This window comes from Corvus cornix, chromosome 14, assembly GCF_000738735.6.
Source record: "Corvus cornix cornix isolate S_Up_H32 chromosome 14, ASM73873v5, whole genome shotgun sequence".
Classification (NCBI taxonomy): Eukaryota; Metazoa; Chordata; class Aves; order Passeriformes; family Corvidae; genus Corvus; species Corvus cornix.
Genome location: NC_046344.1, coordinates 13,039,838 through 13,062,850, shown reverse-complemented (window position 1 = coordinate 13,062,850; position 23,013 = coordinate 13,039,838). Strand labels below are relative to the sequence as shown.

The 23,013-nt window shown below is 39.9% G+C and overlaps 1 protein-coding gene across 15 annotated transcripts in view; it reads left to right on the top strand.

Moving 5' to 3' along the window:
• RBFOX1 (RNA binding fox-1 homolog 1) overlaps nucleotides 1-23,013 on the top strand; it is a 1,114,622-nt gene that overhangs the window by 248,322 nt on the left and 843,287 nt on the right. For all 15 annotated transcript variants that reach the window (XM_039560092.1, XM_039560085.1, XM_039560084.1 and 12 more), the window contains exon 3: nucleotides 4,005-4,037. In XM_039560092.1, coding sequence (XP_039416026.1) covers nucleotides 4,005-4,037 — 33 coding nt within the window. The remainder of the gene's footprint in view (nucleotides 1-4,004; nucleotides 4,038-23,013) is intronic.

The following is a 23,013-nucleotide window of genomic DNA, read 5'->3' as shown; positions in this document are numbered from 1 at the left end:
AGAAAAATAAGTGACAGAAAAAGGGCTTCACACGTGGATGAGATGGGATAGTTCAGTGAAATGGTCACTCACCTTCAGGGACATGGTAGATGAGAATCCTGGCTCAAAACATGTACCTTTCAATTTTTTCCTTTTTTTTCTTGTCTTTGAACTTTTACACAGGGAATTTCATGTACTTTTAATACAAAATTGACATTAAATTAGCTTTCCAGTTTCAAGTTTGAGGAGCTTTCTTTGTTCAAGAAAGTTTTCTTTATTTCCTTCTGGTAAGGTGTTGGCTTGAGATATGTAACAAATAGCAGCTCTTTGCTTTTTGGCTTAGAACAGCAAATATTGTCCTGTGTTCATTCTGGAGAGAGGAACTACAGATGCATGCACCTCAAGATAAGACCTTTCTAAATGCTAAAAGCAGTAAACATAGTTTAAAAGACTTTTTTTGCAGTGTTATTACCATGTCTATGTTTTTGTCAGTATTCACAGGATTCCTCCTGTAAAATGGGAAGTTCTGCATTGAGTGCAACTTCCAGGAATAGCAAAAAAGCCATTTTTAAAGATGTTTTCTGTCAGTCACATCTAGCTTGTAGCACAAGAAGAATAAATTGCATCTTCCTTGAGAAAGTGACATAAACCCATGGTTTTGTTATGTCACAGAGGGATTATGGTGAGAGACAAGGATGCCTCAGCTTAGCCTTAATTCCTCTTGGTGAAATTGCTGTTTTAACTAGAGCATAAAATGTCATGGGGGAGCAGCAGGAGCCAGTAAATGAACATCATCCCTCCCACAACTCGTGGGGCAGAACAGTAGGTTACTGCAGTAGGGGGATCTGCAAAGGGAAATGAGATGACCTAATTAGGACAGCACCTTGTTTGTACCCCAGTTCTCCTCTCTTCTCCTCCCTTGGCTTGTCCCACTCCCACCTTCTGGAACAACTAGCTTATCATGGAGACATCACTCCAGGAACTTCCTCACCCAGGATTGCCTGGGATGGGGGTGAATAAATTGGTTTTGTGTCTCGGGTGGCTTGGCTGCAGATCTTAGTGCTGCTTAAGGGGCTTGAGAGCTGGCAGTGCCTTCTCAGAGGATTTAATTGAGTGATCACACGGTGACACACAGACACTTCCTCAAAAGCCTCAGCAAAGAATGACTTGGAACAGCAATTCTCTGTCATACCCGTTATACTGCTCCCATGTCTTCATTCACTGCCTTCTCAAACATGACAGGAGATACAGCTGCTGGTCTAGAAATTACAAGTTTCAGGAACAGGGGGGTAGGAGTGAGGGAGAGGAAGAAATCAGTCATACAAATAGAATGATAATTCACTGCGTTGAGACGCATTAACTTAAATAAAAATAACTGTTAAAACTTTTAGATAATTGTCAGGTCTTCACAGACTGACAATAGTCAGATCATTAATTTCATTAGTGTTATTTGACCCATAATATTAAATTACTGTGTTTTACTGTTTTTTAATTAAACATTAGCTTGGGGAATGTCATTATTTTAAGTAGGAGCACTCCATCTTTGTCTCCATTGGTACAGTGGTGAGTATACTATTAAAGATCCTAATCCCTCTGGTGGGAGGATCATTTTGCAGAGTTCCCAGAAATAACTCAGGGTGTGTTCATGTCCCTGTGTCCAGCCTGGATGCAGATGTTCTCTCAGCTGTGTAGCTCGGGCTGCTGAAGTATCTCACCAGAATAACTCTGGTGTGACAGCCTGGCACCCTGACCTGCTGTACCAGGGGCAGCTGGTGCTGCACTGCTCAACATAAAGCTCCTCTCAGTAGTGTCACTCTATTGAGTTATTTGTCATTTCATTTGATAATTTTTCATTAGTATGCTTGGCCTAAGAATGTGCTAATGGAATTGGATAAAAATGTAAAGCTGGGAAGAATTACTAACATAGAGGAGCCAGGTGTGTTATCCAGGAAGAGATGGATGGGCTTTCAGATTGAAATAAAAGTGAATTAATGTTAGTAATAGCAAGTAAAAGGTCATGCTTCTAGGAACTAACTGGAATTCAACTGCTGAGCAGGGATTTATCAGACAATAACTTGGAGAAGAAAGATAGGGGCATAATATGTCCAGTGGTCCAGCTGGCCACTGGGTGACTATAAAGCACCAGGAAGGTACAAAAATATAAAAGAGAAATACAGTCTCTGGACATGTAAGGTGAATTATTAAAACAGAAGAGTAATTGCCTTGCAAGGCATTAGTGAGTCCTGGCTGGAACAGTCACATTGTTCAGTTCTAGTCACATTTCTTGCATAGCTGATCGAGAGAGAAGATAGGCACCTTTGACAGAGGGCTTAGAGCAGGATTTATGGCAGCTTCAGGAAGATCCACTCCAAATTCTGGTGGTTTAAGACAGATTTTTGGTATATCCTCTAAGATACGTGCTTTTAGTCATTTGCCTCCAAGAAATATGTAATTAAATTGATATAAGTGGACTGTAACTCTACTGAGTCTATTAGTAGAAAGACCTTGTGAGGGGACACTAGCAGAGTGACCTAAGGGAATGCCAGCAGGGAATGGATGGGATGGCTTTATGTATGGTTCATTTTGGAAAGGCAAAACAACTGCTAACACTAAAAAATATTGATGAAGAGGAATAACAGAAAAAAAGGAGGTGATAGGCTGTTTGTAAATAAATAGAATTTAAATAAGTTCAGTTCTGCTTGTGTGAGAGAAATTCTTGAACAGCTTCCAAAATCCCATTAGTGACAAAAATACACATTTCAAATAGGGCTGAACCTGGGTTTGAATCAGGTTAAATTAAATAACTGTTTGTGACTGCAGGTACCGTGTTGTGATGTGACAGGAGTTCATTTCCATTCCTAAATTCCTTTGGAATAAGGTTTTGACGAATCCACAGATGCCTTCCATTGAACAGCAGCTCTGCACACAAATTGTCTCTTTTGCTCTGCAGGCTGAGCTCTGTTCAATAAACACTGTGCTCTCCTCCCCCATCCCTCAGACAGGGTCATGGCTGGGCACTCCTTCTCCTGCTCCTTGGAGCTGGGGAGAATTGGTGGTGTCCTTTAGAAGTGATGATGAACACCAAGATAAAGGAAGATCTATTCTCCTGGAGACAGAATTATAGCTAAGTGTCAGTCTGGAATTTGTGAGGAGATTATTAAGGGCTTTTCAACCTAGTAAAGTGGTAACAATGTTGTGACAAAGTTCTAACAAAGACTTTTGTTTTACAAAGACAGCTTAACAGCCTTCAGAGTCCAATAAAAGCTTACTAACTTCATGTCTGCTGTTTGACCTATAACAATGTATACGTGTCTTAAAATGTTTAAGTTGCTTTAATATAAATGATGAATTGATCTCTCTTGCCAGAAGTGGATTTTGTGCAGTTTTTCATAGCAGTTGACTTTGTATCTCCCTAGTGTTAGACACTGACCTTAACTGAGCTCGCAGTAACCCTTGAGTAGCAGAGAACTCATTGATGTTTGTGCTCAGTGCAGCTTTGGTTGCTGAAAGTCAGCACTGGAGCTCCCAGGTGGCCGAACCCTGGATGCCTGTGCCCAGCAGACTGACCCTGGAGAGAAGGGTCTGGCAAAACTTCCTTTGTCACGCTCCACATGGAGCGTGGTCTTCAAACCTTGTTGCTTCTACCCCTGTGGAACTGAGCTCTTTTCAGAGTGTATCCTGGGAATTGTTGGTGTTGGAATAGTTTATCGTTGCATTGCTCATCATCTCTACTTAGAAACAAATTAAAAATTAGTAAAAATAGAAACATATTTTTCCAGTTCTCTTTCGGTATATTTCCTTGATTTTTACCCAATATTCCTGAATTTTACTGTAGTCTTAATATATCCCTGGTTCTGCCTCCTGATGTGCGTGAGGGGTGAATAGTCTCAGTGTGAAAGACAGTTCTCTTCAGTTCTGCTCCCTGAAGCCATAATAACCAATTGATGTCAGTTACCTCAAAAGCCAATTAATCCCAGTCCTGTTTTGTAGGATCAATACTAATGCATTTTTCCTGTAATTTTCAGGTTTTGACATCGCTGGATGCCAGCAAAGCTGAGGTAGGAAATTCTATCTTATACTGGTAGAATGTTAAGTAGCTGTCTATGCTTCTGATAGAGGGCCCAGCTTGCTTTCACTTTGGGGTGAAAGTTTAAGTTACTTCAGGATGGCATTTGTGCTGCTTCTAGTGCTTCATGAGCCAATCTTTGGAAATCTGGTCATGGTATAACAATATTTAAGCTCATAAAGTCCTTCTAGGAAAGTTTTGCCATTGTGCAGGTATTTCTGAAGATTTCCGTGGCATCAGAACCGCTCCGTTCAGAGGTTTTTCAGTGCATGTTTTATTTCCCACCCCCAGAAGGTGCAAGCTGACCTTTCCCTGTGCACTGCCATTTTTCTCCTTAGCTCCTCAGCCAAGCAGGTTTGTATCTGCTGCTGCAGAGGCAGTTCTGGGGGCTGGCACCTGTTCTGTCCATGTCCATACCCAGTTTGCCTCATTCTTGTACCATATGCCATGAGCTGCTTGAGGAGACTGGGACATGAAAGAACAGATGAGTTTTGTGATGAGCTGAGTTCTCATTGAATTGTGGAGTACCACTGGCAGTGTTGCACATTGCCTACCTTGGGTGCTTGACATTGCTTCAGGTGAGCTTGGTCCTTTAGGACTCACATTTATTTTGTCAGTTTTTCTCTTGATGTTTGAGTAGCTCTGAATGGTCTGAAGGTGTTCTTAGAGGTGAAATGATTCAGATTATTGGAGTATGTTTTGAATAACTGATTGCTAAAGCAAAAGTGGCAGTCCTTTGTGAGCACAAACGTGTTCAGCTGCATTTGCATCTTCTGAACGTTGCTGCTGAAGAAGTCACTGCACTTTTAATAACTGGCAGATATTTTAATGTGGTGCACAGGTCCTGACTCATTTATTTGTAATGTCAATTGGAAGCTCAGAGTGTTCCTCTGTGAAACCCTTCTCGGACTCACAGTAGGGAATTTGTGATGTGCTCCAAAGCTAATGTTTAACTGTGACAAAATGTGTAGGTGACTGTAACTGCTGGAGTCAGATAAATTTTTAATACGGACCTTTGGTAAATTAAATTGCATTATTAAAGAGAATAGATAAACTGTGCTAGTTACTTTAAAGAACAAGAACACAAGTTCACTTGCATACTGCAAAAGAATGAGATCATTCATTTTTATTTAGATTAAGACTGTAATATCACTGTTCAATTTAGCTGGTCTGATTCAATTGCATACTTGGCTTGTCTCAGGGAGTTTCAGGAGTAGGATTTGTATCTGTTTTTTCACTGTTGCACCGTTCAAATGTTTGGTGCTGTTATATCAAGAGCCCAGTGACAGTCGTTTTCAGTTTCTTGTTTTGTAATGGGATTTTGGGGGCTGAGATTTGTCATTGTGCGGGTACTGCTATTGACTCTGACGCCTTCTACAGTCTGTTTTCTTATTTATTTGTAAAATGGTCTCATGTACTTTTTTCTCTTGTGTGTGTAAAATTCTAGGAATATTGCAAGTTTCTGAGTCGGTCAGTGGAGTTGCTTTGTTTGTTAGTACTCTATTAATTTGAAAACCTTAACACACGTGGCTGTTCTTTAAGAGCTTACCAGCTGAACTTTGTGCCCCAGCCTGTGGACCTGCTGACTTGGTAGGCACGGATCTGTGTGTGAGAGGTTATGGTTGGGTGCTGTTTCTCCCATTCATGGAAGTACTCAGAATGATTGCCAAAGTTCCCAATACAGGGCAAATCCTAACTGAAGATAAAGGTTAATGAAATATTTTCCCAAACCAGGGCATTAATGTTGTTTGGAAATAATCTGACTGAATTCAGTGGAGTAACTCATATAAAATAGCAAATAAAAATACAATAGGCATGCAGAACTGGTTGATGAATTTTCAGCTTGAGGGAAAAGACTCCTTTGACATAATGGAAAACTTCCCAAAATATCTTCCTGAAACCTATACAAGCACAGCACTACAGTTCTGGTGTATTTTTGAGGCCTTACATAACTTTGGGGATTGCAAGACATACAGGACATTGCCTCAGTTTTGACAATAGTGGCTCTGTGTTTTGCCTGACTTGATTTGATTTTATTTTGCTTTACCTTTGGGTCTTCATGAACAGTTCTGAGAAAGATACAACCCCAAATCCCCTTGTTCTGGCCAACCTTTGTGTCATGTCTTGTCCCATCAGAGCTCCTCCATTGTTTGCTGCTGCAGTGCTTGTGTGGAAGATCTCTGGCCTGCTTTTGGATAAAAAACCCACTTATATTTGTTTTCTAATATCTTTTATTAGAACCTCTACTTGGTTGCTCTTGAACTGTTGATCCAAGTAGTCTTGAAATTTGTTTATTCCTCTTTCTCTGTTCTTAGGTGACACTGCTGTGTTCCCTTACTAAATTTTGTATGAAGTCTGGATGAAAACTTAGCATGTTTGCACTGCTATTGAATGTTTTAGGACGATACAAACCAGCTGGGTTTTTTCTAAGTGTTGGTTGCCACATAGCACTATAGAGACAAGAACATCTACAGGAAGCTGTCAAGTGATCCCAGGACCTTCCTTCCATCTTTTAACCCAAAGGGCCAGCAAATAGTGACAGAGTCAAAGCTGTAGGCAGCAAAGCCTTCCAAAAATAATTGCCAAATCTGCCCACAGCGTGTCTTTTAGGGTCATAGTCATGTAAATATGCAAGTTAGAGGCATCTTAAAAAGGAATAACTTATGCATAGGTAGTCAAACACAAAGATTTTTATCACAGCTTACCCTGGTTTCTTGTTCAAACCCACAGCAGACTCTGTTGATGCCATTGCAACACAGGCCTGAGATGATCTCAGATACAGCTAGATACTGTAGCAATTGCCATAACACACACAATAAAATAAGTTTTCATGTCATTTGCTGGAACAACAGTTTGAGGAACGCCTTTTTTTCAGTTCTGCTAACTTTATCTATTACAGGTATATGGCATCTAGTCCTTTTATTGTTTTTTGTATGCACATTTTTCCCCATGAAAAGATGGCTCATTCAGGAAGTTATTTGACTTTCCAGAGTGTTCTTCTTTCTAATTAGCAGTGAGTATAAATGATCTTTATGTTAGGAAAAGCATAATTTCTTTTCCTCTTTCTGAAACAAATGGTGTTACCAAAATAGAACACAGAAAGCTTGTTGTGATTCCTCTTTTCCTCTGCAATATTTGAATAAATGATGCAGTGAAGTTCAAGGCCTTCTTGTGAGAAGTGAGAGGTCATGCCTGATTGACATACAAGTTCAGCATAACTCTGTGTTAGCTCTCTGCCTGCTTTTATGAGAGGAATGTCAAGGCAGCCTATTTTTTACTCTCAAGGAAAAAAAGGGTGCCAATATGTCTCAATAAAATGGAATCAAAATCAGCTCATAGCCGAAGGAGGTTATTACAGCAGAGTTTACAGGGAACCCAAGGATAGTAAAGAGAAGATGGCTCTAATGATAACAAAAGTGTGACTCATTTGTACAATGATCCATCAGGGCCTCGATTATCAGGAAATATCACCTTTAAGCCCCCCACTTCCCTGACATGGAAGGAACAGGTCAGGCCTGGGGAGCAGTGTTGTTCAGCAAAGGCCAGCACATTTATTCCCTTCATCCACCCTTTGCTGCTCCCTTTGCGGGGTGGAGAGAGGAGAAGAATCCTCGGACAGGACAGACAATTTTCACTGGTTTTTTTTTTTATTTGTAAAATGTTTATGAAAAATCACGTCTGCTTGCAGGAAATATGTTTGCATGAGCGATGGGAGTGATGCATATGCAAGCTGTCCATAGCAGATATGGTCTGAAAGGCACTGTGGAGGGTGATGGGAAGGGTTTGTGCTGGCTGATATTATTGTCTGCTTGCCTTGCACTGATCCTGGGGGCCCCAGGTGCAATCCCAGCCTGCCAGGCTGTGCACAGGCGTGTGTTGCACGCTCTGCCCAGTGTCTGACGCGCTCTGGAGGTGTTACAGAACGTGGCTCGAGAGAAGTGAAGGAAGCCTTGTGGTGAGGCAGCAGCAGAGCTGGGGGGCTCAGTGCCAGCAGGACCATACCTGCTTCTCTTTCCCGCTTCTAATGCCAAGGTGAACGAATTCATTTTGGAAAAGGAGTCATAAAATTTGTGTGTAAACAGATAGCAGAGCTTGCTCAGAAAATATGCCTCTACCGATGTTCCACTGTGACTGGTTTGCAGCGTGCTCTGCTCCTGGTACACTTATAATTCTTTCTGCTAGCATATGAGGAATTTTTAAATCCTGTTGGCTGTCTGATTGATTTCTATGGGAAGACTATGATATCAATGGAAACTTTATCTGGGGAAAGATGAATGCTTGGTTGGATGCCGTCAGGGCAAATTGCAGGTGCTGTATTAAAACCCCACAGCAGATAAAAACATGTCATTCAGTCTTCCTCCACTCCCTGCCCTACTTTACTCTCCCAAGCACACTTAACAGGCAAGGAGCTCGTGTGCCATCACTGCAGGGGATGTGCGTGCTCAGGACAGGAGACATTTCCATTTCTATTTTTGGGTTGTTTTTCAGGATGAGTGAGTGGATTACAGCTTCTCCCTGTTCTGATGCATCAATACTTTGCATCAGCCACAGCGTTTGATTGAAACTCTGCATTGTTAATCTTATCCAGCTCTATATTCCCTCTTCCCTACAGGTGGAATGGGGCATGGAGTGATCAATCATGATGACTAATAAAGAATTTGCTATTTATATATTTTTTAATGTTCCTATCTTTAATGTATTTACAGCAAGAAAATATTTACATTTTAAGAAAACTACCTATCTATAGGAGTATAGCATAAAGCTTTCCTTATAGTCATAATCTCGATTATTTTAAGGGGGTTTAAAATCTTTGTAGGTTGTAGTAGGACTTTAGTATTTATCAAGAGGATAATTATTGCAGTAAGATTGTAATTTTTGCTTGATCTGTTGAAATCACTTTAGATTTGGCTAAATCAAGCTGTCACAAATTGTGTATAAATAAGTACCAGTATTTTTTCTTAAAAATATAATTATGGCAATAATGCCATAATTCTGTAAAATGTAACTAAAAATATTTATAATTTCAAGTGTAAAATCAAGAATTATTAATTAAAATTATTTTTAATTTTCAAGCTTTTAGAGCTGAACAGTTGTAACTGTGCAGAAGTTGGGATTTTGATGTCGTGCCTTAAGTAATTTCCACTAAAAAGTTTTTTTCAATCATGTAAGCTGAGTAAGGGTCTGAACTCCCAGTGGAAGGTGTTTCTGGGTAACTCAGTGTCACATATAAATCCTGCTGAGCACCTACTGTGTCTCCAGATACCCAATAAACCCTTGATTGTCAGTGATGGGAGCTCCCAGCTGTAGCAATTATCCTGACAAGTTAATATGGACATTCCAAATGTGTCAGGAAGGAAATTCATGGCAGTGTGTGCCTGCTGGGTGACCCTTGGATGTGACTGAACCTATCAAATACCCGCCTTCATCAGGATTTGATGGATTCCCCTCCAACTTTTTATTACCAAAGGCAGAATTCTGACTTCCTTTTATAGTGTTGAGGTTTAACCACATTAGCTACATATATATGTATAAAGACTGTACAAAATGGATGGAGAAGAATTATACAAAGTTTTCATCCATTTTTAACTTGAGCATGAATTTCTAGGATTGTGCTCCTTCTGTCTGAAATCCTGTGCAGTAATTTTAAGCCGTGCAGTGTGAGACACAGTCTTGCTGTAGCTGCTACTGTAAAACCTAATTTGCTGCATAAAATATGAGAGCTATAGTGAAATATGAGCCTGGAGAGCAACTCTTTTGATCTTGAGTAGTCAAAAGGTTGGCATGTATAATGGTACGAAAATAAATGATGTCAAAACTGTAGGATATAATTTATGGTTTGGGGACTACTTTACTCATGGAAGCAGAAGCTTCCACCACTGAAAAGCAAGTAGCTCAACAAAAGATAATGAATGGAAATTACAAACTTTCATAAACCCCCAGATAGATTGAATCGTGCAATACATCAGTTTAGGCACAACCAGTTGTCTAGTTTACTGATTACATATTATTAAATACAGCATTTATAAAACATATATGATTGGAACTAGAGCCTTCATTTTGTATTCCTTCAAGTCAGTAATAGGCTTTAATTGTCATGCAGTTTGGCAAGGACTTGGACACATAAATTACGTTTACTCAGGTAGAGTGACAAAAGCTTGGGTCTTGTAGGCTCTTAAAGAGGTGCTTTTTCAGCTGTCCCAGCACAGTCTGAAGAGTCCCCAGGTGTGTCATGGTGCTCTGAGGGGAGGGATTACGAAACAAGGCCAGAATATTTGTTGACTGAAGTCTTTATGGCTATAATACCACACAGGTTCTTCTGTGTGGCTCTGGTAGCTGAGCCTCTGTTGCCTACACGGGCTTCAGAGTTCGATTTATTTTAATATACCTATGAAAAATGGTCCATGGACTAATTCAGTTACCTCAATATGCTTCGTTCAAAGTTGCACAACCTTCCCCAGTAAAGTCTTTATCTCAGCAAACAGTCTTTTAACTGGCTTTGGGGTTTTGTTTGCTTGGTTTTGTTTTTGATGGGGATTGGGTTTTTTTATTATTTCTGGCTGGGTGTTTTTTTTTTTTTGCTTGTTTGTTTGTTTTGGTTTTGTTTTTTTGTTTTTTTGTTTGGTTGGTTTTTTTGAGCCCCTATCTTTCTTTTGAGGTCTGCTTTGTGAAGTTTGCATAGGCTTCTCTTTTGTCCTTCTCTCACCCAAATGCTGCCCAGTCCCTTTAGTCAGGGCTCCAAGGCTGTTTATGGGACAGGGTGGGACCCACAGCTGGCATCGCTTTGGAAGTCACTGCACTTTGGAGAATGAGCTCCTGCAGGGAAAATGTTGTACCCAGACCTCCACAGCTCTGATGTGGCTGTTTGGGTTCATATTGACCACTGAGCCTGAAACTGGAATTTTCCCCCAAGGATCTAAAAATTGCATTGCCAACAGCAACCCCCCTGTGCTACCCAAACCTATTGGGACCGGACTCCTAAGAGGCTTCTGAAGGAAGTTAGATTTAATAATGACAGCTGTGCAGCATCCTGCATGCCTTTTCTGCATGTGTATATATAGACACACCCATTTTTATGGACATGTGTCTCCAGAATGTGTTCCAGTAAAGCACATCAGTAATTTGATGGCAACGGATGTGAATATAAGCTCCTCTCACTAAAGGGTTGGTATTGACTTGAAAATGCACTTTGCTTATTGATTCTGTTTCTTACTTTCCTTCCATGTCCTCTTGCTGAATGCTGTAAGTTTTCACTGCCTATAGGAGAATGTGGACGTGTTTTGATGAAGGTTTTAAAGATGCTGCATTAATCACACTTTTCTCAGTGCTCACTTGTGGATTTCAAGAGTATCACACTGTCACAGCTCTAGATGTGCCATATTGATCTTGATGATTAAATCAGCCAAAGGAAACTTGATTTCTGAGGGAAAACTTAATATTCTCAAAGACCAAATGTCTCCTAAATATTTATAGGTTACAAAAGTGGATCAAATACCTTTGTTCTCTGATTGTTACAGTGAACAGCAACACTTAGTTCAGATTCTCTTTATAATGATGTGATGTAGTAATATATAAATTCATGTTTAAGTGTTTTCAATCATGTGAGTACACAGAGGTAACTTTTTTCTTCTATCTTGGCAAGGCAGGAAGATAAATAGGTGAAAACGTGTATGTGTTTAAGCGATAAAGTTGGTTTAATGGCTCTTGGGGAAAAAATTTCCTGTGGTACATAGAGCAGTGACTTGATTGAACAGGACAGAATCATGCAGTTCAATTAATGTGCAAATATGTGTTCACTGAACTTTCATTCCATTTACCACATGGACATGGAAATAGGGTCATTTTTTATCTCTGTATTATGTATATGACATCTTAGTTTGCTTCTTGCATGCTGCTGTGGGGAAAATAGCAATGTGGCACACCACAGGCAAAAAGAATTGGAGATAAATTCCTCAGCTGTCACAAACATATTTAAGTAGATCTTTGTTTGAAGACAAATCTCTTCCTTCTGCAAGGACTAACATTCAGAAGGCCTTTGCACACTCTTCCCATTAAAAGTGGATGTATTCCTTGGCTGTATGCTGGGAAAAATCATGGGCAACAGTTGTCATGTTTATGAAGTACATAGTTAACAAAAGAAGTGTACTCACAGAAAAACATCAAAAGGAAATTTTAGCTGAAAATACATTAATATTCACCACTGGCTGTTTAAAATAAGGAGCCAGGCATTTCAAAGTAACTTTTTTCTGGTTCTTACAAAGGTTTCCTTCCATCCTCAGGCCTAGTGAAATTTGTTTGGGGTCTGTTCTCTTTCCTTTGACTAATCATTCTAGATCACCTTAGCAGGAGTACAGGTGGTTATTCAGTTTATACACTGAAAACCTATACTGGAAATTCTGTTAGCAAAAAGTAGAGCAAATAAACTTCTTCGTTTTATTTTATTTCTATAATTGGTGAAAAAAAAATTATTTTCTCTTGATATTGAACAAAAATGATTGGCAGCAGCAAGGGCGAAAGATGAAATTTCATAGGTAGATATAAATAAATGTGATAAAAATTCCTTTCTTAAGTGCCTATAAGAATACCAAAAGGTCGTTAACATTTTCATTGTTCTACTTCATTTAGAGTCTAAAGTAAAGGCCTTTTGGCTGACATGGGCAGCTGTATAAATTAAAGAGCAGCTGAATTCCACATGGAACTGTAGTATTTGTGGGCAAGGCTTATAACCTTTAAACAAAGCACAGGCCAAATTCTCTGCCATGTAAATTGGCAGAGCTTCATAAACTTTAATGGAGCTGGGCCCTAATGGAACTGTGACAGGTTTTAAGAGCAGTGAACGTGATCTCAGTTTAGGTAGAAGGTGGCAGAAGCTGAGGAAGAGAAAGGGGAGTTTAAATTGTTAATAATCAGTCCTCAAATGTCACTTTTAAACAGATAAAGGTCTCAGGCTGAGAACTGCAGTATCTGATCAAAAAAAGATATCTTTCCACGAGGTATTTAGTTCAACAGCTTTAATTTATATGTGAAAATGCAGAAAAGACTGGATTTCTTATTCATTGAACCTTGTACTGGTGCTTAACATTGTGCACAAAACGGGAAAAAGAGGTATTTTGGGAAAAGTTTCTGAAAGAAATGTGAGTAGTTTGGAGCAAACAAACCATAAGATCCACAGCAGGACAAAGGGAATGTTTCCATCAGCACAAACACATTGATTCAGCACTTATAGAGCATGAGGGGTTTATGTTTAGGGGAAATAATGTCTTTATAAAAAAATAATTGTAAATATAGGTAACATCTATTCACAGATAAAGCAACTGTGAGCCAAGCAGCATTTTGCTTTGGGACTTCACTAGGAAGGTGTGGAAAGGTGCTGCTGCCCATTCACGTTGTACATTTAAAAACCAATTTACTTGGTAGCAACACTCGCTGCAGGGGTGAATAACCAGAATCCTGAGGGGGTGTTTGGGGGCAGTGTGTATTTGGTTTAATCTTTTGACTGAACTACTAAAATATTTTCTTTCCCATTCATGTTTAACAGCCACCAAATGTCTTTCCTGCCCTTCTGTAAAAACCCAGGGAGGGTTTGAGGCGATTTAAAACTGCAGTAGTTGGTTGGAGAAATGTTCATGTTGCTGTAATAGGGGCAAGAGAAGAAGAAACATTGTTCTCTGTCTCCTGCTTTTCATAAGCTGGATCCTGGGAAGGTGAACAGTAGTACCTGTACTGGTGTAGCTGCTTCAGGGAGAGAAAAAGAGAGAAACTGCTGCCCAGCATCGCAGAGGAGGAGAAAATAAATGAGTAGACTGGGGGGAGTCTCTCATGTGCTGGAGGAAAGTGGGAAGCTGAGAAGTAAAAGGTGAAACAGGCCCTTTCTCCTTCTCAGTAATGGCAACTTTGAAGAAGGATCAGTAAGGCATTGCTAAAATATTTCCTTTTCTTGAGTTTTCTCAGAGGTCATAATTAAAACATGTCTGATGTAGGGGAAGGCACTCTTTGCTTTGGGAAGATCTCAGGAAGCAGCAGATGACAGAGGCAGCCCAGGGTGTACAGTTGCTTGTTAAGGCACTTTTTTCCCCAGCAGTTCCACATCTCTTTGCCATTGAAACATGATTTCAATTTGTGGTCTCATAAAGGGTTTCCAATTACTTGTGGTCTGGAAGTGGTTTATTCACATTGTAACGAATTATTTGCATATGATGAATTATTTGCTGAATTACTGAAGTGCTCTCCTAACTAAAAGACATCGTTGGATTGGGAGTTTATGATTTTGGGACGAGGATAAAGTCTTCAGAATCATCTTTACAGGGTTTCTACCACAGAGTAACTCCCAGCAGTTGGTTTGAAAATTGCTCTCCTCGCTGTATCTCATTTCCTTCTTCCTTAGTGCCCTTTGTTCCCAAAGGACACAGTGAATGTTGTCCTGAGTAGGATTTGAAGAAATTCAGAGTTCATTCCAAACTATCTAGAGAAACTCAAACAGTTCAATCTTTTAAATTCAATTACTTTTTCGTGCAGACTTTACATTCTTAGACTTCAAACGTAACACGAGAATTTCTTTCCTGCTCTGGATTCAGTGAATGTTTTTTGCTGTAACTTCTCTGGGGAGGCAAAGCAGCTCCCAGCTGAACAGCTCTTCACGTTCAGCAGGACTTCTGAAAACATGAAATTGAAAACAGCATTGTGTTTGAGCTCTAGACGATTTATTCTGACAAATAACACAAGGGCATCTACAGATAAACATAGATGATTACATGCTGGTAAAGCCACCGATTGTCAGGAGACCAGAATAATGTTCCAGGAGGAAATATCTCTGTGTTTAATGAATTTTAAAGCATCACTCCAAAACCTGTGTTTCAAAACCACATTTTAAATCCGATACCAAGAGTGTGCTGAATTTATAAAATGAGTGCTTGAGAACTGAGTTGTGTTCATTAGTTTAGTTTGTCTTGCATGGACTTAACTCAAGAAGGCAATTGAGTACTGGTTGTACTTTTCAGAAGTAGCAGGTTAAGGCCTAGACTTACATAAACAGAAAGCTGAACCAAACAGGCAGATTAATTTAATCCTGTTTCAGTTAAGCTTTCACTAAATACTTTAGTCATTGTAATATGGATGATATATTCAATTATGATTCTGCTCAGGACAGTGTTTTAGGAGAGATCCTCCAGAAAGAGTTAGTGGCAGTGACAAATATTCCTGCATGTGGCTGTAACTATCAGAAATTTTGGTTTATGGCTCCTTACTTAATACTTTAAATAGTAAATTAAAGGAGCCGTAGAGAGTAGTCAAATGTATCTTTTCTAATAATGATAAGAGCATTATGGTAGAGAGAATGTGAAAGTTTGGAAACCATATGAGCCATTAATTCAGCTGCTTCTCCCCCAGGTGGTGTGGTATCTAATTCCTTATCACTCACAGCCAGTGGCACTGGGATACTCTGCCATAAGGCGTAGGTGCCTTCACCTCAGCTTCTAGATTGCAAACCTGCATCTGAAATATCTCTGCTCCCTTCATCTCCTGAGCAGGAATCGTGATATGGAAAATTGAAATATTTGGTTTATGTCACCCAACACTTGAAACCAAAACTAACCAAACAAAACACCCCCCACCCCCAAAAAAAAATTAAAAAATCCCTTTTGCCTTTTATAAAATGATGTAAAGTGAAGACATATGACTGTATTTTGATTAAAAGTAATTACAAGTAACCTTAATTAGCTCCTGGTCCCGTGAGTTTAGGGGAGTGCTCTATTTAAAATGAACTAATGTGAAAAAATTAATACTTCCATAATGAACAAGAATGTTTTTTCCTTCATGCTTTCCTCATGTTTAAAAGTAAAGGACTCTCAAACATTAAATCAAGTATAAAATGCCTGGAAGAGCACTGGAACCATTAGGAATCCTACTGTCATCGTTCCCATAACTGGGTTTAAACATGGCATTTTCATGGATAGGTAACCATTTACTTTCTACATGAGTTGCTGTGATAAGAATTTATTACAGGACCTCAGGGAAATGTTGTTACATCTATTAAAAAAAAGTTACCATTAATTTTGTAGAATTAGAACATCGATTTAATTTGGCCTCCTTTAATTGATGTTAGGCAGCTTGGGAACGGATGTCCTCACTTTGTAAATGCACTTAATCACTTCTTGCTACAAAACCTCGAATGTAATTTTTCCAATCAGAGCTGACAGTTGTAGGGTTAAAGCTCAACACTAATAAATTCACAGGCACTAGGTACTGTACTACCTGCTATCCTTCTTCAAAACACTGACAGTGCAAAGCAAGTCTGAATAATTTTAATTAGACAATATCACTATGCGTTCCTTTTCTAAATAAATTTTATTTGCTCCTGTTAGCACAGTAATTCAATTTGCTGGTGTTTCTCTTCATGGGAAAAAAAATCCTTGTGTGCTCATAGGGCTGTCAGGCGGCCCAGTGCACAACAGCTGTGCCTGTGCTCAGAGGGCCTGGAATTCAGTGGCACTTTGGGTGGCATTCCTGAGGGCAGAGAGGCTTTAGCAGCCTCAGGGTAAAAGTCAGGCAGTTCAAAAAGCAAATATCAACATGTCCAGGTTAATGATGGCACTGTAAGGGAATGATATGGGGAGAATTTCTTGAAAAACTAGTCTGATTATTTTCATTTGTGGTGATTCTTCAACATTTTCCATTTTGCTTGGAGAATAAAAGATTTGTGTGTGAGGTGTTTCAATGACTTACTTCTGATGTTTTATCATTGCTGTAATCAGGGTTTTCCCTGGAGATCATGGCCCAGGTAAGAATGAGATGTTGCTTGGGGGAAGAAATAAGAACTCCAGAAGAACTCCTTTTACTCCAGAATACCACTTTGCATTGAAGTGATTTCCCTCCCTTTATTAGTCTTGTTTACAATTTCCTCAGCACCTGGGAGGAGCAGCGGGATAAGACAGCAAAAAAAGTCTTTTGTCTTAGAAAATCTCCTCAAGTCGTCAAAAATTGAGATTTCTTTTTTTTTTTTTTTTTAACCAGTAAAGTGGTGAAAAATTTCTGTAGCAGCTTTTCACGTTATTTTTATATTACCCTACTTTTTTTTCTATATTACTAATGAAGAAAAGCTCTGGTTATCCATCCCAGATAACTCTCTGCTGCTTCAGCTGTTTCTCAAACACAATTGTTGGGCTTTTCTGCTTGAGTCTCTGTGGGATTTCCCCTGTGGAAGAAGAAAGTGATCTTTCAAGTCACTGTGAGTTTGTATGTGTGTTTTAGTATAGTTTTTAGATTCCATAAATTGGGGTATGGCTGATTCATGCCTCTCTTGAGCTGGCAGTGGGAGCTCATCAAAATGCCAAGCTCAATTCTTCCCTCAGTTCTCACAAAAAAAAAAAATTGAGGTGGGCAGAATAGAGGAAATTTGTGAAAAGCAAAAACATGTTTAATGATTCTAAACTGGGTGAATGGGCAACCCAGCAGACCTTGAAGCTGAGGCCTTTCAAAGACATAACAACAGAAGCTGACCATGTACATGAGCTGTTCTATGGACTTCCTTTTTCATTTAGGCTTTAGAAACTTTATTTGTATCTAAGGGCAAAATTAGTTGGGTTTTTAGTTCAGTGACCTGAGGATTACTCTGTAAACAAATAGCAGAGAGAGGCTCCTAATTGTACATTTTCTTTTAGAATTGTTTGTTTTCTTAGTCAAATGAAAATTTTTCATAAAAACATTGTAAAATTTGCCTTCTCCTGCCTTAAAAAAGGGAGATAAGTTGTTTCAGCTTTATAAATGAGAATAAGCAGCCTTATTCCCTGAGTGATCATAACACATCTCAGGTAAATGCATTAGTAGGCACTTTTTAATTATGAATGTAAAATATTAAATAGATCAAAGCACTGTGAAAACTGTTTTGGCTAACTACACAATTTGGGTGTGCTTTATCTTTACACCATTCAGGTTTTCATTGAAACTTTTGAACATATTGACCACTGTCAAATTTATCACTCTTCTTTTCCCAATTTGCTTTTCACACATAACTTTGAATGTTCTCACTTGTCTAGGGCTGCAGATAAGCTCTTCTGATGAGTGAGGGAATGAAGCAGATGATGTTTTAAATGCACAGATATTTTCCTTTCAAAGAGGAGGATTAGGGAGCGACTTTTAATTCAAATCCTGTTGATCCAGACCAGGCAGTGTGGTGTTGATAACTGGTGAGTTGAGGGCAGATGTTCATCTTTCTCTGGAATATTCCAACTTTGCAGTGCTTAGAAGCTGAGAGGTGCAATGGGGCATAATTCTTTGTGCTATGCACATGGTTAAAAGCAGCAGCTATTTATGATCCCTTGTTTAATGGAACTTCTAATGGGATGGAGGAGAAGATTTCCCTTGCACGTGTGACATCCTCATGTCACATGTATGTAGCTTGTCAGCATCACCCCTTCACACCAATCTGCTTTTAAGCAGTTCCCTAACTAGACTAGCTGATTTCCAAGCAAAATCCAAATCGTGACGTTTGTTTTGGTCTATTTTGCACCCAATGTATTTAAAATAAGAGTCTGTGAGGAATAGATCATCTGATGGGATCAACCTGAGAATAATCCATCTCCTATATGGCAATGTGAGTTCTAAACATCTTCTCTTTAAGCCCTGGTGTATCCATAAACACATATTTTCTGTAATTAACTAATTTTGACCTGTTGTATCAGCTTCCCTGTGCCAGTGAGGGAACACTGTTAATTTTAATACAAATATATTGTTTCTTTCAAGGCCAGGGAGCTTTCAACACTGTAAAATTAAGATCATTGTTCTGTAATGCTCACCTGAAGTATCTGCTTTTCTGTGTTCAAAGGCAACTTACCCTATTGTGTATTGCTTAGAGCTCTCAAAAATCAGTTTTAAGTGCATTCCTATATTGATCTGATTTGATACAGGAGTGTACTGGGATATCATCACTATACAATCTGTCCTGAGGGTTTTACTTAATTGGCTTTGCAAAGTCTGCATTTCTCTGGGCTGACCTTTCTATTTTTATTCTAAATATTTATCTTTGCAGTCAGTAGCCTGCACTGACCATTTCAGTGATGAAATTGAGGACAGCTGGGGATCCTGTTGTTGACATTTGTATTTAACCTCTGACTTTTCGAAGGAAATTCATTAGTGACTATAGAGTTCCCAGTAGTTCATTTTACTTTTCTTAATTGTGCAGCAAGGCCACCTCTCCTAGATCCACAGCCAACTGTTTAGTGCAGTTTTTAATGAGCTGCAATATCTTTGGGGAAGCTCATCTCGAAGGTCAGCTTCAGGCACAAGCAAGCCAGGTAATTCCAAGGGCTGTAAACTGATGAGGGCAGCAAAATCCCAGTTTTAGGCAAGTCAGAACTTTGCTGGTGCTCCCTGCCTTGGGTTCCCTCATCCTGCAGTGATGGCAAAGTGCCCTCTCCTCGTGGAGAGGCTTGGAGCACTGCAGTGGGACATGGCACATCCAGCCCCGTTCCCTTCTGTTCCTGAGCTCTGTCCTTGGAAGGACAGGAGGCTGCAGAGGTAATCCATCCCTCTGAGATGATGCAGAGCTTGTTGGCAGATGCTGGTGTCAGCCTACACATCCCATTTTGCTTGGCTTTCCCAGGCTCAGCTGTGCAGATGCTTGTCTTTCACATGGGCAGTCACAGAGAAAGACACAGACAACAGGATCCTTGTATTTCCCAGGGACAGACAGCATTTTCCAACTTTCCTGGGGAGAAAAATGTTTGATGAAGCCAGTCTGCCAAGGTGTGAAATAGAATTGGTCTCTGTTGGAGTGAAATTTGAAATGCTTTCTGGTTGTTCCCACAAAATCCTGATGATTATGTCCCTGTTCCTCCTGCTGCGTGTTCTCAGGGAAGAGGAGGCAAACCTGGGTTCGGGTGGGGGCAGGTGTCATCTCTTGAGCAAGTGGGTTTGTGGTCATCCCTGTCCCCTCCTAGAAAGTGTCACAGTTCTTAATCACCCCACCCCTGGTTAACACTGTGACCCCTTTGGCAGGAGCAAAGGGGAAGCACAAAGAGCAAAGGCCCTTGGAGGTTTCCTCCATGGCTGACCCACATTCTGCACCAGCTGGAAGGAACTGCCCCATCCCACCCCACTCTCACCATGCAGTGCCTTCTGCTGTGCAGGGCTGGGGGCTCCTCCCAGCTGACCTGGGAGTGAACTGGATCAGGTCAGGTGGGAAATGCAATATTTTTACTTGCTTTCCTTTAAATCCCCCCCCCTCACACCTGTGGCTGCACCAAAACACAGGACTTGGAGCAGGTCCTAATATAACTTGCAAATGTACCTCCCTTTTAGCTCTGGGAAATCTGGGGCTTGAGAATTAAATTCCCAGTTCTTAGATCCTGGCTATCCCTGTGGAGTCCCTGAAGAGTGATTTTCCTGGAGTTCTTCCCTTAGCTTTCTGAAGCAGAGGGGAAGACAGCTGGGTTCTCTGCTTTAATTAGACTAAGGAAGCTGCTCATAAAAGACTGGAAAAGAGAGCAGAAATCAGCCAGCCTCCTAGTGGAAATGCTGCATGAATAATGTTGGGAGGGAATCGGTTGCTCCGAATAGTTAAATAAGCCAAACAGTTGTCAGTTGGTTTTTTCCCCCTCTTTGCAAATTTCCCTGGTAACAGCCAGGCAAGCTGGTGATTCAGAACATGGTTCCATTTATTTGGTCAAAAAATGGTAAGAGTCATAAATATTTCAGAGGAATCTGTGGTAAGATTCCTCTACTGTGACTCATAAGGATTTGGATTATTATGATGAAAACATTTGTGAAGTTATTGAGTTTCTTTTCATCAAGAAACGTTCGCTTGTGAATCCCTGCTAGGACTGTATTTCCCACTGCTTATCTTTATTTCTCCAGGGTTTAAAATGTTAGTCACCGTATCAGGGCACTAAAACAGTGCCTGGTGCTGGGATGACAGCACAGAAAATGAATGCCAATATTCACACCATATATAGACTGACAATATTAGCACCAGGCAGCTCTTGGCAGAAATAGAAATTGCTATTACATTCACAAAAAAAAAAAAAAAGAAAGTAAAGCAAGTAGGTTGTTAATATCTATTTCATTCACAATGTAATACAACTTCTGGGTGACCGGGGGGCTGGACATATAAATAAAGAAAGGGAGATACATTAACAAAATATTAACCCAAATATTTCTTTCTGTAAACAAAACCCAAAAATACTAGTTTTCAATCTTGTGAGAAAATTCTAGAATTAAGTTATACTTCATATAAAATGGGTGCCACATAGTGGATCAGCAGCACAAGCTAAAGAACGCAGCATGCTTTTTTAGCTGGTATTTAAAGTCTGTTTTGGGGGGGTTAGTTAAATAAATTCTGCCAGCTGAGGTAAGGGCCGTGGTGTCAGCCCTTGCTACTTGATGCACCAAGTGTTTGTTGGAGCCCCGAGAGGAGCAGTGTTTTCATTATGGGATTCGTGTTATTGTGCGCTGCCTGCGTCTAGAAATTGCTTCTTGACGGTGAAAAGGCTCTGCAGACAGAACAAGCTCCCAGTTAATGCAATCGCTTCCCCAGTGGAACCAATCCAGGAGAAGAAGAGAGGCAATTACAGCACGTGTTCAGCTCTCTGCATTCCCAGTGTTCCACCTGAGCCAGCCCATGGGGTTCGCCTTCTTTAGGATCTGCTGGATCACTGACATAGCCACAGTGGTCCTGTGTGCCTCTTCCTGGGGGACTGAAGAACTCACCAGGGGCTTCAAAACCTAAGCAACCTCTGTGACTGTGCTAAAAGTTGCTATACTTGAGCCAGAAACCAATTTCTGTTCTGAAGGCTGGAAGCTCCTTTACAGCCCTGCTTTAAAAGAAAGCTCATTCTCCCCCCCCTTCTTTCAGAAGCTCTTCTAAATCAGAGATTAACTAAGTTAACTGAGATAGCCTGGATATTAGGAGCTATATCTGTTATAGAAATATGACCTGGTAGAAAATTGTTGATTAGCGTTTTTCTGCTTTGCAATGCTGCGTGGGGAAGGAACTGGAGGCCTCTTTCCCCTGAGTCACTGAACTCAGCCTGACAACAGACAATATTTAGACATTGGTGTTTGATATGTTTTGTAGTAAATGTTCATGGATCTATAAAGGGTGAGAAATTGAACACCAAGCAGGCAATTGTGGAAGGAATACACTAAGTATGAGCAACTAAAGTATTTTTTTATCTCCCAGTTATATTGTCTCTTAGTAAACAACAAGTTATGTGAACAAAAATCAAACTGTTCATATTCAAGGATCAGTGTTTTATTCAGTAAATGTTTCAATAATCCGCAGCTAGTTAAAATTCAATTTAAAATTCACAACAGAATTTTTGCTTCAGTTTCTCAATTTTAAAGGTTTTTTTAACTACTATTAAAGGTCCAGTGAAATCTTTTGGGAATAATTTAATCATTAAAGTTTCTCTCACTTCTCTAAACCTAAAGCCAAGAGAGAAGCACCCTGTCAGTAGGAAGGGGCTGCTTGTAGAACTCTGAATCATCACTATAGACTGCACTTCCATGGCTACTCCATGTGGAAATGATGGCCAGGCAGTATTGCTTGTAGTGGGGAGGAAAAAACTGTTTTATTGAGATGCTGATAGAGCAATGGGTTATATAATTACATGTATTATATTAGAATGTGTGTGTGTATGTATATAAATACAGATATAAAAATACAATATAAAAATATAGACATAAAAATACAATATAATTGTTCTCCCTCACAAAATTCTTTCCTTCTGATTTCATCACACCAGCTCAGCTCTTCAAAGCACCCCCAGAGCTGTGATCCCCGTGAGGACACAGTGTGCCAGCCCCATCCCTGGGCCATGCTGTGTTCAGGTCTGTCACGGGATTGCTCCTCTCTCCCAAATCAAACCTACCGACACTTTGAGCTACCTTTTCAACTTCTGAATGCTTAATTATTCTACAAGTGACTTTTATGGAAAGCATCCCACCAGAAAGAGTGCAGGAGACATCTTTTTCTAGCT